The sequence below is a fragment of the Solanum stenotomum genome, chromosome 11 (assembly GCF_019186545.1).
Source record: "Solanum stenotomum isolate F172 chromosome 11, ASM1918654v1, whole genome shotgun sequence".
NCBI classification, from domain to species: domain Eukaryota; kingdom Viridiplantae; phylum Streptophyta; class Magnoliopsida; order Solanales; family Solanaceae; genus Solanum; species Solanum stenotomum.
In genome coordinates, this window is record NC_064292.1 from 1,517,112 (window position 1) to 1,534,310 (window position 17,199).

Here is a 17,199-nt window from a genome sequence, read left to right on the forward strand (position 1 = left end):
TTGCTTTGTAAAACATAACTTTCTGTCATATTTTATTATATATATACAAAAAAAAATTGTGTGGGTGGGGGTGGGTGCGTGGTAGGGGGGTCACCATTATAACTCATTTCTTTTAACTCCATTCTTATAAGTTGCAATGATTCATAAAGTCTCAATTTGAGATTTTATATATAAGTTCTTAGAACTAAGAAAAAACAAAAAATCTCAGTTTTTCCATTTTTGTACAGAAAACTTCTCCCAAAAAAAGATTTGAAATTCATAGAAAAAATCTTACAAATCCATTGTTTCTTCATCTTCAATTCTGTGTTTAACCCTAAAAAATCTATGAATTTCCCCTTTTTATCGAACTATATAGTTTGTTGAATTCGCAATGTCAGAGTTACCAACAATCACTCATGTTTCCGATAGGATCGCCGTCGGCGAGTTAGCACCGCCGACGAGTTCTCGTTCTGTAACTGATACGGTTAACGGGTCGCACCGTTTCGTGATCTCTGGTTATTCATTGGCTAAAGGGATGGGTGTCGGAAAACACATCGCAAGTGATACTTTCACTGTCGGAGGTCATCAGTGGGCGATTTACTTTTATCCTGATGGAAAGAATCCGGAGGATAATTCGGCGTATGTGTCTGTGTTTATTGCGTTGGCTAGTGAAGGAACGGATGTTAGGGCTTTGTTTGAGTTGACTCTGATTGATCAGAGTGGTAAAGGGAAACATAAGGTTCATAGCCATTTCGATCGGTCTCTTGAGAGTGGGCCGTATACCTTGAAGTATCGCGGCAGCATGTGGTAATTTAACTAGTTTTGTTGATCATTGTGTTTTGCTTGTATCCAATTTACTTCCATAGACATGACAAATGATGAATTAAACTATTTAGTTGTTTGTTTTCGAGAAAGTAAATTAGTTTGGGTTTGCATATGCATAATAGAATCTATTGAATGAATATTGTTTTGTTTGTTTTTATATCTAAATCAAGTCATCAGAATTTGCTAGACCTTATTAACAGCCCAAAAGCTAGTTAGTTGGTATCAGGTAGAGATAAACCCCATGTAAAAATCATATCTTTTTCAAGTCAGTTATTGTTGTTTTTATTAATGGTTAGAACCAGAGTATTTCACGAATCCAAATCATAAAAAGACGTAATAATATAATCCTCCTAATTGTCGTATTCTCGTTTCTGTTCCTCTTACTCACCAATTGGGGTTATTGTCTCCTTCACCATCCTTGATGTGACCCGTGTAACTCAACAAATGAGAGTAGAAGATGCCATATGTTTGTTATATTATTTGCCCTATAGCAAAAAGTGATAACTGTCTTTGCTCCATTAATAACGCCAGCTCATCATGATTCTTCTCAACTTTCTAATGATAGATTCCATCGTCATACAATATTTGACAAAATTAGAAATGCGAGTCAAGCTGTTGGGCACAAGTAGCATATAGAGTATAGAGTGAGTAGAATAAGATTAGATTGTCTCAGATTATTTGGGCATGTCTTGATTCCTGTGTGGATTTTTATATGGACCGGTCCATAGGTGTTATATTATGATGGATTGAATTAAAAAATGGACCAGTTTATAGGTGTGATATCATGATGAATGATGGTGTTAAAAGAGACTGAATAGATCTTAAATACTAGAAAATTTGTATTTGAGGCTTAATTGTTGTTGGTATACTTAAACTATCTCTGATGTTTCTTACGAGTTCTTTTAGCATGGTTAGGGAGTTTTATATTAGGGTAAGGATAATTAGTGGATATTATTCGTCATCTTCTCAAACCACCAATTTACCGCCATTTCCAACCCATAATCTAGGGGTCATCCAATCTTCCATATGATCTCAAATAAACTTCATAAAATACATATACATACTCAAATATATTGTATATGTGAAGCTCAAGTGGTAGTGGTAGAGTACCTCATTGTAGTGAGACAAATTTCTCACCTTTGGGAGAGTATTGGTAGAATTGAAAAACCTAGAACTAGCATTAGTGGACTGTATCAACCCAAAGTACCAATAATAACTTATCTGGGTTGTATCTCAGCTAAAGTTCAATTCCTTTTGTATTTTTGGTGTAAAATTTTTTTTTTGAATAACATAAAAAAAATACTGGACTTTGGTGATCCCCCCTTATTGCTACATGTATTTGGATGTGACATATGTATGTATCCGAGCTGAAAAATATGGTAGGATCAATAATTATGCAAACTGAAGGGAGGGGAGACAATTAGGTACTAAGCTAGTGGGATTTGTGTTGTTTACCCTACTTTTAATTGATTTTTCTTCCCAATAAAATGTTAAGTGGGATCCAATAAGAATACAATGCAATTAAATAGTTGCCAAATAAGCAAGTATGACATTCTCTTTGAGTCGGATTAAAAAGAAAAGGGTGTCAGATAAATTGATACAAAAAAATGTCTAATTTTGTACAAGTTTAGAGAACTTTTGTCTTATCCGACAAAATTGTCTCTCAAGGCTTAACTTTATGGGTTTGAAACTGAACTTATGCCTTCATCAACAAAAGTATAGCAGGATCTAAATTATATCACTTCAATAACTTCGTTGAGGAGAGATGAAGGTTCGGAAAGAGCTCGATAGGTTTGAGAAAGGGTGTAGCTCCCATAGAAGTGGAATTTGAGAATTGTAAACAGACGTGAGTTGGACCTGGATCTTATAAGACATAATTTGTGATTATTAACTGAACTTTTGTCTTTAACCGTATAATGTGTAGAAATTTTGCTTTGTTAAACATAAGTTATGTTATACTATTTTTTTTATGTCAATAAGTTATGTTATACTATTATAGTTTAAAAAATATTAATTGGCTCTAATTTCTTTTTTGGGGTGGGTGGGTCAGCCTTCTAACTCATTTTTTAACAAGATTCTTATAAGTACCAATTCTCAATTGAGATTTATAAGTTCTTAGAACTAAAAAAAATAAAATTCTCAGCTCTTCCATTTTTGGACAGAAAAATTCTCCCCAAAAAGATTTGAAATTCAAAGAAAAATCTTTCAAATCCATTGTTTCTTCATCTTTAATTTCTGTGTTTAACCCTAAAAAATCCACGAATTCCCCTTTTATCAAGCTCTAGAGTGTAGGGAGAATTCGCAATGTCAGACGTACCAACAATCACTCACGTTCCCGATGAGATCACCGTCGGCGAGTTAGTTCCGCCGACAAGCTCCCGTTTTGTGACTGATACGGTTAACGGGTCACACCGTTTCATGATCCAGGGTTATTCATTGATTAAAGGGATGGGTGTCGGAAAATCCATTTCCAGTGATTCTTTCACCGTCGGAGGTCATCAGTGGGCGATTTACTTCTATCCTGATGGAAAGAATCCCGAAGATTCAATGCATGTGTCTGCGTTCATTGCGTTGGCTAGTGAAGGACCGGATGTTAGGGCTTTGTTTGAGTTGACTCTTGTTGATCAGAGTGGTAAAGGAAACCATGAGGTTCATAGCCATTTCAATCGGCGTCTTGAGAACGGGCCATATACCTTGAAGTCTAGCGGCTGCATGTGGTAATTTAGCTAGTTTTGTTGAACATAGTGTTTGCTCGTATCCAATTTACTTCCATAGGCATGACAAATGAAGAATTAAACTAAATATAGTTGTTCCTTTTAGAGAAAGTAAATCAGTTTGGGTTTGCATATGCAATAGAATCCATTAAATGAATATTGCTTTGTTTATTTTTATATCTAAATCAAGTCATCAGAATTTGCTAGACCTTATTAACAGCCCAAAAGCTAGTTACTGACTTACTGAGTTGGTATTTGGTAGAGATAAACCCCATGTAAAAATCATATCTTTTTCAAGTCAGTTATTGATGTTTTTCTTAATGGTCAGAACCAGAGTATTTCACAAATCCAAATCATAAAATAAAATACTTAATAACACAATCCTCCAAGTTCATTATCAAAAAAAAAAAACAAAAACACAATCCTCCAAATTGTCGTATTCTCATTTCTGTTCCTCTTACTCATCAAGTGGTGATTGTCTCCTTCACCATCCTTGATGTGACCCTTGTGACTCAAACAAAGAGTGGAAGATGCCATTTGTTTGTTAGATTATTTTCACTATAGCAAAATGTGCTGTCTTTGCCCCATTCTTTGCCCAAATAACACCAGTTCATCATAATCCTTCTCTACCATCTAAAGATAGATTCCATCGTCATACACTATTGACAAAATTAGTAATGTGAGTCAAACTGTTGGCGCAAGTAGCATTTGGAATGGATAGAATAAGATTAAGCTGTCTCAGTTGATTTGGGCATGTCCTGATTCCTGTGTGGATTTTTATATGGACCGGTCCATAGGTGCTATATTTTGATGGATTGAATTAAAAAAATGGACCGGTTTATAGGTATGTTATGTTGATTGTAGGTGCTAAAAGAGGACAGAATAGATCTAAAATACTTGAGTTCTAGAAGATGTTGTCTAAAAAACCTAGACTGCGTCGGAATCATTGAAGACTTGACTAAGAACATATTTTAATGGTAGCAAAGGATCCATGCAAACAAGATATTTTGTATTTAAGGCTTTATTGTTGTTGGTATGCTTAAACTATCTCTGATGTTTGTTACAAGTTCTTTTACTATGGTTAGGAAGTTTTATATTAGGGTAAGGATAATTAGTGGGTATTATTCATCACCTTCTCAAACTGCAGTGAGACAAAATTCTCACCGTCGGGAGTGTCTTGGTAGAATTGAAAAATCTAGACAAAAAACCAATGGTTTTGATGTTAGAACTAGCATTAGTGGATTATATCTACTCAAAATACCAATAATAACTTATCTGGGTTGTATCTCAGCTTAAGTTCAGTTGTTATGCCTTTGGTATATTTGTTGTAAAAAACAAAATTTTGAATAACTCAAAGAAAATACTAGACTTTGGTGATCTCCTATAGCTAAATGATCCCCTATACTAGACTGTATGTAGCTCCATGATGTAAATTTGGGATCCCAGCCTTTAGTGCTAAAGATTAATACACAAAACTGTTACCTTTGTCAAAAAAAAATAGAGAGGTTTTTGTACCTGTTGGGAAAAAGATTCTTTTCCCTTTCGACAGGAACTTGAAAAAAAGAAGAATAATCTTGTTTATAGCATCCTGATTAGCCTGCTTGAGCAAACTTTTATATTATTTTTGCTATAATCTTTTATGCTGCAACTCAAGACTTTTCCTGAAGTAGTTTATCTGTGTGTTATAGGGGATACAAACGGTTTTTTAGACGAGCATTGCTTGAGACTTCAGATTATTTGAAGGATGACTGCTTGAAGATTAATTGCACTGTTGGAGTTGTGCGCTCTACAATAGAGTGTTCGAGCTTGCATACAATTCAGGTCCCAGACCCGGACATGGGAGCACATTTTGGCATGCTTTTGGAAAATATGGAAGCTTCAGACGTTATTTTCAATGTGGCTGGTGAAATGTTTCATGCCCATAAGTTGGTATTGGCTGCTCGTTCTCCTGTATTCCACACTGAATTTTTGTGTGGACATGAAGGCGATGCGCAGGAAATTGTGGTCAATGATATGGAACCTGAGGTCTTCAAAGTGAGCATCTCCTTTTATCTTATTATGGCTATTTTCTCGTAGAAACTCTATCTCTTCTTGTTTTTTCAATGTTTATTTGTTTTTAATATCATTATCATATTTCTCCATCTGTCTGGCTGTAATTGTTTCTTCATATTTGCTTTTGCCATAAATAGATTAGAGTTCTTTCAAACTAGAAGTGGAATTCTAACTCACTACTCTTTGGATTTTTCTTGTACAAGGCTATGCTGCACTTCATTTACAAAGATGCTCTTGTAGAAGAAGAGCTAGAAGCAACTAGAACTTGTATATCTGACACTCTGACAGCAAAATTGTTATCAGCAGCTGATCGGTATGATTTAACACGACTGAGGAGGTTGTGTGAGTCTCATCTTTGCAAAGATATCTCTATCAACTCTGTTGCACAAATTCTTGCTTTAGCAGACCGTTACCATGCCGCTGAGCTCAAATCAGTTTGCCTAAGTTTTGCTGCTGAAAATCTTTCTGGTACGAGATATTTGCATTTGCATCATGTTCCCTTCTTTGTGGATATCTCATGCTTTTAGATTTAAATTGTTTGTATCTTCACATGTTGGATTGGAACAAAAACTTAAATGCTATGTTTTGTTGTATCTTTGCAATGAGACATTGACCATGCGCAAGACTCCTCATCTTCTCATTTTATAGTCCTATCATGTTTGTCATTTGATGCACCACTTCTTCGGTCAACATTCCTTCTCAGATGTCATTGCCACCCACCTCCCTACCTCTTTCTTTATCTCTTTATTGTAGTTTACCTGTAGCAAGAGGTAGGGAGGTGGGTGGCAATGACATCTGAGAAGGAATGTTGACTGAAGCAGTGGCGCATCAAATGACAAACATAATAGTACTATATAACGAGAGGATGAGGAGTCTTGCGCATGGTCAATGTCTCATAGCAAAGATACAACAAAACATAGCATTAAGTTTGTTCCAATCCAACATGAATGAATGTATAATAAGGAGGAAATCACAAACCATTCCATTAACTAATAGGAAATTATTTAATTGCCAAACCACCGTAAACTTTCTGACAGAATTGTTGGGTACTTAGCGAGTTAGTTTTAGCGCAATGTGATTGTTAATGACTCTCGTAAAGAACTAGATCTTATACAGTTTTGGAATACATATAGTGGCTGCTGAGGATTCTCTAAAAATAATTTGACCCTATTTAGCTGACTGCAATATAGTGAATGAGTGGTTTTGGTTGGTGTGTCATAGACTTCCATCTCTTATATAATAGATTTTAACCACTGAAATTACATGCTTATGGAAAATGAACTTGAAATGACAAGATAAAATATGAATGTATGGATGTGTTGTTCTCTTGTTGGCCTTCTCCCAAAAGAATTCTAGAAATTGGAAGTGCTGCAATATGTTTTCTACTGGCGAGATTTTAACTCTCTTGTTACGTTGTGGTGCTCATACACAGCCAGTTTGTGGCTTGATGCTAAGTACGTCTCAGGTAGTTTCTAATAAGAGTTAACAGAGAGCAAGAAATATAGATGTCAAGCAGCTTTGGTAGTTAGGATGCCGCTAATCGGCTAATGGTCATACAATATAGTCAAAATCTCTTGTAAAGATAGAATCAGAAACTAAGAATTATCTATATAGATGCTGAAACAGCTTTAGCCACTAAAATAACCCTACACTCTGAAGAGTCAAAAGATGTGGTACTTAGCAAGGCAGCCTTTTGGCTCAAGTGTGAAGGGATGTCAAATGTCTGTAGAAAAGACTGAAAGAGTTACAATCCTTGTTGACTAATTCAGAAAGGAAAAATGAATAGCTTATGGCCTGTGTAGTTGGGTGCAGCATATAAATCGGGGGTGTGAAACTATTTTTCATGGAAACTGTTTTATTGGAAAATATTGGGTTCGGGGGTTCAGGGGTGGTGTGGATTGGTGATGTTGGGTGGATGGGGGAGGAGACAATGAACTTGGAATGTCACTTATAGAACTTGTTTTCTCTACCTTCATTAGAGAAGTCATTTTCCTCATTTCTAAGGAGCTTGTTTTCCTTAGAGAAAGTGTTTTCTTAAATATTTTGACCAAGCAAACATGAGAAAATTGGAAACATCAAATGTTTTCCTCCATACCAAACACTCTTTAAATGTGCTGTTTCTAGTGCTTTTTGTGGGAACTATAAAGGCCGCTTCTTTTGGAAGTAGATTTTGACTTTTGTTCTTGAACAAGTTTTCTGATAAACCATTGAAACTAATTATGAGAATCAGAAGTTTCTGCAGAAGCTCTTCTCAAAAGTTTCTACAGGAGTCGGAAAATAATTTTTGAGTCCCCTAAACTCTTCTGAGTAAGCTATGCTACAGCATGAGAGATTGCTATTAATTTGAATGTTGTTATGAATGCCATACATTACCTTGCTTATGCTAACGGCTGATTACTGTCAGAGTTTAGTTGGATTCTGAATACTTTTACTACATCCAAAAGTAACATATTTTGAATTTGCATCTGTTAAGTGAGGATTCATATTGCCAATCCCTACTTGTATGAGACTAAGGTGCAGTTATTATTGCTGTTGTATTCCCATTTAAAAATAAATAAATTGATCTGTTGTGTTCTGTAATTTTCTCACACTACAGATTCCCATTCATCTATTATTTCTTTGTATTTTGGCAGCTGTGATGCAATCAGATGGCTTTGAGTACCTTAAAGAAAATTGCCCCGCTCTTCAGTCAGAGCTTCTTAAAACTGTGGCAGGTTGTGAGGATGACAGTAGCAGTGGAGGTGGGAAGTCTAAAAGCGTTTGGGCACAACTTTCAGACGGTGGTGATACCAACGGGAGGAGGATCAGGCAAAGGACCTGATTTTAGATGTAGGAATTTGTTAAAATTTGTTGCATGTATATTGGGGGGGATGTGCTGGAAATGTTGGGAAACTACAACAATAGTAATAGAAAGGTAAATGTTCATTAGGTTTCTGTGACATCTTTGATGAACGTCTCGTGTGTGTGTAATGTATAACCTGAAAGTTGCTAAATACACCAATGTGTACTTTCATGACATTAGCGAGTTCTGGTGTTGACCCCGAGTTATTATGACAAGTAGGCTTTTGCATGAATAATCAGTAGTTAGAGTTTCTGATTGTGTTGTTAGAGTGTATGTTTTGTCGATGAGAGACTTTTTATCTTAAGTCGAGGTGTGAACTTAGCGTCCTCGCTGAGCTGAGGTTTGTCCCATTGCATGAGATTTGTCTAGACTCAACACTGAGTTTTGCCTTGCCTTCTTAGGATTTGTCTAAACTCAGTTGAACTCTGGCTCACATCGACAAGATTGACATATGAGTGACTTTAATACTATTTGTATTGGTCCACCCGCCTTACTAGGATTTGCCTGAACATAGTTGAACTTTGTCTCACATTGACAAGACTGATAACATGAGTGACTTTATACCATTTGTATTGGTTCACCTTGCTAGTGATATTGTGTGCTCCTATGTCTAGGCCCACACCGTTTTGAAACACGTCACTATTGTGTAAGACTTGTTTACTTATATACCCAACTTCTCTCCTTAGTTTTGTCGATATAAAACTTCTTATTTTAAACTAGGGTGTACAATAGTTTCTTGTTCTACTTAGCCCGTTAGCCAACACATCCCGTTGGTGAAAACTACCTGAATATCTGGAGAGACAAACATCTTCTTTTTTTTTTAGTTTGCCACCCGATCTTCAGTATCTGCCTCAGATGTCCTGATTGATTCGAATTTGTGTCGTGTTATGTCCTCTTCCATTTGAATTCACCCCACGTGAAGTCCAATAAAGCGCTTCCCACCAAGACATTATTCATTCTTAGAGCTCGAATTCGAGACCTCTAGTTAAGAGTAGTAGGATCATATCTATTCCTCCATTACGTGGGTCTAGTTAAGAGTAGTAGGATCATATCTATTCCTCCATTACTGGGTCTAGTTAAGAGTAGTAGGATCATATCTATTCCTCCACTACGTGGGTCACTAGAGACGAATATATTCGATTTGTACTTTTGCTGGCTATCATTTGAACTGAGTTCATGTAGCAGTGAAACCTATTTGATCAATTCAGTACAACAAAACTGAATTTTATATCCAGAAACCAGCTTCAGCAGCACTGAAGATGACAAACAGTTTTACAAGCTATAACTAATAAGACCAATGTTCTTACAATAGAAAAGGTTTACAGAGGACACAAAATGTTACACTGTCTTGAACTGCTGTGTAAGCTGAGGAAGTTACATTTTTATCAAAATTATGTTCGGAAATCATGCTCTCATTGAGGTAGAACAATCACGTCCACCAACAATGTGGCTGCTCAGTTAGCTACTCTCTTGCAGTCCCTGCTATAACCATAAAAAAGGAGCAGACCCCAAAAGCATATTTGATATGGTTCTTACTCCATTTTGTCGTGAGGCCAATCAGTTGGAGAAAAGTACATATCAGTCTCGGAAAACAAATCGTGGTTTGATGTATCATCATTCCCAGCAGTGGGAGTGAAGTTAGCCATCTCTTGATTAACATTGCATCCTTCAAAATCATAGAAAAATCAAATGACATCAGCATTTAAACACTTGTGAATGTGTAGATAATTAGGATAAGTCAATTCAGTAATCATTCTCACCCATCAAAGGTGCTATTGACTGGTGGTCCTCCAATGAACCTCCACTGCTAGGGGTGTATTCACTAAACACTGATGTAATAGTATGACCTGAAGGGGTGATTGCATCAGGGTTAGTTCCCCACTGAATCTCTCGGAGAACAGGACAAGAATCTGGACCTACATCACGAGAAGTTTCTTGATGTGAATTATTCCTTGAGGCTTTGGGTGTTTGTGATCCATAAAGTATGGCATGCAATAGATCACTGCTTTGGGGTGACAGACTGCAAGAATCAGTATACTCATTTGGAGGAGATTGAATAAAAGTATTGGAGGACTCAATTGAAGGAACTGAGGAAGGTGAATCCCAACTCGTCATCGGAGTTTGGAATGAAGGGAGCTCCAGCTTACCCTTCAATTTGGGCTCTGAAGAAGAGGCATGGATGCCAGGAATGTCATCGGCGGATGATGGGTGATAATTAGATGTCAGATTACGAGTATACAATGAAGAAAACCCCAAGGATTGAGTAAACAAAGAACCATCATTTTGATATTGATGGTGAGCTTGAGAAAGGTCAACATTTTGATCAGAGAACCAGGCTTCTGATCCTCGTATACGCTTGGATGAATGAACTGTTGAGCGGACAGAATGAGTATTCCAGGAAGAATTAAGACCCTGATCACGTAAGCTAGTTGCAGGAGTATCAAGAAAGCTACTAAAACCAATATTAAGAAGCCCCGGAGGATACAACTGCTGACTAGGTTCAAAATTTCTGTTTTCCACAGTTGGAATCTCAACATTGTTAATAGGCAAGAGATGAGGATCTGAATTTGCAGAGGATGATGTGGCCAGCTCCTTATTTTGTTTGTCCTCACTAAATTCCTGGAAAAAAACACCTAGAGGGAGCATATGTTTTTCTGCACGCCGTTGTCTCTTTAGTCTGGTGTTCCAGAAGTTCTTTATATCATTGTCTGTGCGGCCAGGGAACTGAGAGGATAGAAGGGCCATGAAAAAATAAATTAATAGCCATTATTCAACTTCGAAGAATGTGTCATATGGCTACCAACCACTCAAATTGAGAAAGTTTACACAAAATCAGTATTAGAAAATGAAAGCTATACAACTAAGTCTTTTGAAAGAAAGAGGAGAGTCCACGAAAAGTAATATTCAAATATGATTTGCATACAAGTTTCGCCACACATAAGACCACCATCTTTTACTGCATAACATATACTGCAAGAGTTCAATTAAAGCAACATCCAGATGAAGTAAAACGGGCATGAATATTATAAAAGATAGGAAAGGACAGAGAGAATCATCACTAGCAGATAGAGGTAGCACTCCGTAATTTCATTCTCTCTTTTTTGCCTGGAAATGATACTGGCTATCTACCCCATTCATTTGAATCAGAACATATCCCGGTCTTCGCCAAGGGATCACTAACAACCAACCAACCAATCAACAAATAGGTCTTGATCCAAACTACTCACAGCCCGCTATGTGTATCCTCTATATAAAAAAATATAAAAAAGATGAATCCTCCATATCTGGTTTGTTCGGATCCCTCTCGTTCCAACAATGATAAAAATCGTCTTTTAAGGCAAATTAAGAGTTAACAAAATCTTGTATAGTTCTCTAAATCTCATAGTTACTCCTACCCAAACCTAATGCAAGTGTAACAATAACTAAATGACTTTTTGATAATGCTGTATGAACCTTACCAACCACACCTAGTATTACATATAAGTATGTTGAGGCTAANTTTGTTCGGATCCCTCTCGTTCCAACAATGATAAAAATCGTCTTTTAAGGCAAATTAAGAGTTAACAAAATCTTGTATAGTTCTCTAAATCTCATAGTTACTCCTACCCAAACCTAATGCAAGTGTAACAATAACTAAATGACTTGTTGATAATGCTGTATGAACCTTACCAACCACACCTAATATTACATGTAAGTATGTTGAGGCTAAACTTTAGAGGCAGACCTACGTTCAGAGATAAAGGGACATAAGGGTGCGCTGACACTCACCAGCTTCTGCTATGTTTCGGTGCAAATGTACATAACTTTGAAGAAAGATATATAATTAAACTAAACTGGCACCCGCCACCACAACAGTCTACCGAAACTACCAAAACAATTTTTTTTCGAAGCCGACCCTGACTTTTGACCAAGAAAATGACACTAAAGTCTATATACAAGAATCCATATACAGTAACCAAGTAGGGAGTTAGAGCAAGAATTAAATGGTAATAAGAGAAAATGACATATTTTTGTTTACCAAAACTATATATTGAACTGTAACTAATATCCCTGGGAATAGTTAAGATTTGTATCACATAGCATTCTTAGCTTTTAATCATTTCATATAGTTTTGTCTGTAACAATAAGGTAGCTTCTGGAAAAGAAAATGAGACGTGATGCAAACCTCAGCAGCCATTCGTGCCCATTTGTTTCCTATCTTAGCGTGCATTTCAATTATGAGTTCCTCTTCCTCCTGAGTGAAAGCACCTTTCTTTAAATCTGGTTTTAGGTGATTTGCCCACCGCAAACGGCAACTTTTCCCACAGCGAGCAAGTCCTGTTCGCCTGTGGACAGAACTCCAATTCCCCTCCCCATACTTTGCGACGTAATCCATTAAAATCGCGTCTTCTGCTTTAATCCAAGGACCTTTTTTCAGTGGGCTACCTTCTCTTATATTTCTTCCAGCATTAGCTTCTTTAACAGATGTCGAATCTATGCCAACTTCTGAAGTCATCCTGTCAACACATTCAGTTGTCATACACATGTCTAAAATTGTTAAACACTTATAGTATGTAACGCCCAATGAAATGGGATATACAATTGATAATTACAACGTCAAGGTGTAATAAAAACACGTGCCAAATTGCATGACCTCATTCATGAGTATGACAAAGCTAGTCGAGTATCCAATCAGAAGTGGGTGACAATAAAGAAATGGTCAACTTTGAGAGGAAAGATTTAGAATATATTTTTGGAAAACGACAACAAGGAAAAGATAAATAACGATAACGACGAAAATGGATAACTTTTTCTGAATTTAACAGACACGGATAAACCAAACTTTTGAAAACCTATAACCGCTCCTTATCTGACCTAACAACTAAGTAAGACGACAACACGTTCTTGGGGATAAAACACGGAGTGTAGAGGAAAATGATTATCTCAAATTTGCAAGGAAAACCTCATTGGTCAAGAGTCGAGACCCGTATACAACAACGGAAATGATATCTACTGACTACCATAAAGCAAGTTAACATACTTTTAAATTTCATAGCTGTTGAATAAGAAGATGCAAATATATCAACATCAAAATCAGCACCTGAAGAACTCACGTGATTTTTCTTTTAAAGAACACACTTTTTTTTGGAATAGTTTTCACTTTATTTCAAAATCAGAGTTTGGTTATAAAATTTCCAAATCTAACTTGCAATTTGGATTCCAAATTTGGAGTAGTGCTCCAAACCTTCTTTCCAACTCCATCTTCATAAATTCCAAATAAAGTGTTCTTTCTTTCCTTTGCAAAAAAGTATAACCAAACACAATTCCAACTTTATAAATTCCAACAACAACAACAAAATACCTAGTGTAATCCCACAAGTGGGGTATGGGTGGTAGAGTGTACAAGACCTTACCGCTACCTCGTAGAGATAGAGAGGTTGTTTCCAATAGACCTTCAGCTTAAATAAAGCATCCAAATAATTTGGAAAGAGACAACGCATGATCAAATTACATGAGGCCAAAAATAATCTGGTGTAATCCCACAAGTGGGGCCTGGGGAGGGTAGAGTGTAAGCATACCTTACCCCTACCTCGTTGAGATAGAGAGATTGTTTCGATGGACCCTTAGCTTAGTTAAAACTTGCCAAACAGTTTGAAAAGAGGATACAACTTCATAAATTCCAAATAATGTAAAAAGTATTTGAAATCCATGGCCAAACGCCTACTTTAAGAAATGCTAAAAAATGCAAATTTAACATGAATTTACTAAGTTAAACCTCAAACCTCAGCTTCAAAATGGTTTGGTATTAAATCTAACACCAAAAAAGCACAATGCCTCCGCTTAATTCAAAGCTCAAGATAGAAAACCTCAGTTATACCAACAAAGGAACAACATAAATCTTAAAGAAAATGCTAAAAACACAACCTGAATTTACCAAGCAAAACTTCAAACCTCAGCTTCAAAATGGTCAGATATCAAATCTTACATCAAAAAAATACAATGCCTCAGCTTAATTCAAAGCTCAAGATGGAAAACCTCAGTTATATCAACAAAGGATCAGCATAGATCTTAATGAAAATGATAAAAACACAACATGAATTTACATAGTAAAACCTTAAAACTCAGCTTCAAAATGGTTTGGTATCAAATCGAACACCAAAGAAAAACACAATGCCTCAGCTCAACTCAAAGCTCAAGATGGAAAATCTCAGTTATACCAACAAGGAACAACATAAATCTTAAAGAAAATGCTATAAACACAAGCTGAATCTAAAATTTAAAGAAACTGAGCTTCCATTAAACTTTAATCTCAATCCCAGTCAAGCATTTTAGGTTTTTACCTGAATGACAACAGCTGAAGAAGCTGCCGACAATGTCTTGGACCAAACTACTGGTGATCAGTTCCTTCAAGAAACAACAAAATACAAACACACACAAACTAAATAGTTGAAAAAACCAAGAATTCAATCGAATTGAACCAAGAAAATGCTTAAAACCCCAAATTCACAAAGAAGTAAAGAACCCCACAGCTACAACTTCAACACCCACAAGAAAAACTCATACAAATCTGACCAAACTTCTCTATAACCTTCACTTTTTTGAGGGGTTAAAAGCACAGACGAAAAGGGAAAGAACACAAAGCTACAATGTGGAACCAAGAAAATGCTCAACTAAAAAACAAATGGGCAAAAGAGAAAAGAAGAGTAATCTAAAGAACAAAATGTCTTGAGACTAATATGCGTCAGCTGATTTTTTTTTTTTTTTTGAAACTGGTAACATTATGACACAACATGAATTTACAAAGCAAAACCTCAAAACTCAGCTTCAAAATGGTTTGGTATCAAATGTAACACCCAAAAAGAAACATAATGCCTCAGCTTAACTCAAAGCTCAAGATGGAAAATCTCAGTTATGCCAACAAGGAACAACATAAATCTTAAAGAAAATGCTAAAAACACAACATGAATTTACAGAAAAACCTCAAAACTCAGCTTAAAAATGGTTTGGTATCAAATCTAACACCGAAGAAAAAAACACAATGCCTCAGCTTAACTCAAAGCTCAAGAAGGAAAATCTCAGTTATACCAACAAGGAACAACATAAATCTAGAAGAAAATGCTAAAAACACAACATGAGTTTACAAAGAAAACCCTCAAAACTCAGCTTCAAAATGGTTTGGTATCAAATCTCATATGAAGAAAATACAATGCCTCAGCTTAATTCAAAGCTCAAGATAGAAAACCTCAGTTATACCAACAAAGGAACATCATAAATCGCTAAAAATACAACATGATTTTTTTTTGAAACTGGTAACATGAAAACACAACATGAATATACAAAGCAAAACCTCAAAACTCAGCTTCAAAATGGTTTGATATCAAATCTAACACCAAAAAAACACAATGCCTAAGCTTAATTCAAATCTCAAGAGTGAAAACCTCAGGTATACCAACAAAGGAACAACATAAATCTTAAAGAAAATGCTAAGAAAACACAACATGCTTTTTTTTGTTTTGGAAACTGGTAACATTATAACACAACATGAATTTACAAAGCAAAACCTCAAAACTCAGCTTCAAAATGGTTTGATGTTTGATATGAAATCTAACACCAAAAAAAAAAAAAACACAATGCCTAAGCATAATTCAAAGCTCAAGATGGAAAACCTCAGTTATACAACACAACAAGCTGAAAGCTAAACTTCAGAGAAACTGATCTTCCATAAAACTTCAATCACAACCCCAATTGAGCATTTTAGGTTTATACCTGAATAACAACAGCTTAACAAGCTGTCTTAGACCAAAACACAAACACCCACAAACTAAATAGTTGAAAAAACCAAGAATTCAATAGAACTGAACCCCACAAATGCTTAAAACCCCAAATTCACAAAAAAGAAAAGAACCCCACAACTATAACTTGAACACCCACAATTCACAACTCAACTTATATAGGCAAAACTTGTCTAGAACCTTCCCCCTTTTGAGGTGTCAAAAGCTCAGAAAACAAGGGAAAGAACACAATGTGAAATCAAGAAAATGGTGAACTAAAAACCAAATTAGCAAAAGAGCAATCTCTTGAGCTCATAGCTGAGTTGAACAAGTAATCAAACAATGGAAAAGTAACAGTTACAACTATAAAGCTTACAACCTTTTTTTGTTTGTTTTTCTCTCATTCGGTGCCCATTGATCCCAATACCGCTTCCTACACCTCATTGCTTCCAAACAATTTCGAAATCAACAGCAAAATTCATATTTTGCTTCTTATTTTGTATATTCTTGAGCACTTTTCATATTTTGTGTGAAGTGAGTCTTTTTACTTTCCATTGAATATTTGAAAGAGAAAAAAAAGGATCTTTATATAGTTAGTTGAATTCATTATTTTAATTTTTTTTTAAGTCGAAATATATAAATTAAGTTTCAGAGAGAGGTTCTAACCGGTCTAGCTTAACATAATCAACTGTTATAAGTAGGTTAAATTTTTAGTTCAATTAAAATTGAGATATGAAGAGAGGTTCTAATCGGTATAGCCTAACGTAATCAATAAATTAAGTTTTTAGTTCAATCAGAATTGAGAACTGCATAGAGGTTCTAACTGGTCTAGCCTAATGTAATCAATAAATTAAGTTTTTAGTTTAATTAGAATTGAGAACTGCAAAGAGGTTCTAACCGATTTAGGTTAACGTAAACAACCGTAATAAGCACGTAAGGAAAAAATATTGTGAATACTCAACTCAACACGATGAATTACTATTATTGTAGATAGATGTTTTTTCTTAACTGTGTTTAATGATATCTGATATGTCAA

General features: G+C 35.8%; 2 protein-coding genes across 4 annotated transcripts; one reads left to right on the forward strand and one right to left on the reverse strand.

Moving 5' to 3' along the window:
* The first annotated feature begins 128 nt into the window (after positions 1–128).
* Positions 129–8,586, forward strand: LOC125844542 (BTB/POZ and MATH domain-containing protein 4-like). The gene is made up of 4 exons (XM_049523850.1): positions 129–786; positions 5,207–5,552; positions 5,774–6,038; positions 8,204–8,586. Exons 1-4 carry the CDS (start codon positions 371–373, stop codon positions 8,389–8,391), a joined length of 1,215 nt encoding a protein of 404 aa, XP_049379807.1. The 5' UTR covers positions 129–370; the 3' UTR covers positions 8,392–8,586.
* Positions 8,587–9,647: 1,061 nt separating this feature from the next.
* Positions 9,648–16,644, reverse strand: LOC125844494 (transcription factor GAMYB-like). Of its 3 annotated transcripts, none has more exons than XM_049523804.1 (5): positions 16,540–16,644; positions 14,733–14,796; positions 12,578–12,908; positions 10,173–11,136; positions 9,648–10,078 (listed from the first exon to the last, which is right to left on the reverse strand). In XM_049523804.1, the coding sequence occupies exons 3-5, from the start codon at positions 12,905–12,907 to the stop codon at positions 9,945–9,947; spliced, it is 1,428 nt and encodes a 475-aa protein (XP_049379761.1). In that variant the 5' UTR covers position 12,908; positions 14,733–14,796; positions 16,540–16,644; the 3' UTR covers positions 9,648–9,944. The 3 variants fall into 3 exon arrangements, with proteins under 3 accessions (XP_049379761.1, XP_049379763.1, XP_049379760.1); XM_049523806.1 differs by lacking the exon at positions 16,540–16,644 and adding an exon at positions 16,159–16,200; XM_049523803.1 differs by lacking the exons at positions 14,733–14,796; positions 16,540–16,644 and having other exon boundaries at positions 12,578–12,937.
* Positions 16,645–17,199: the final 555 nt, after the last annotated feature.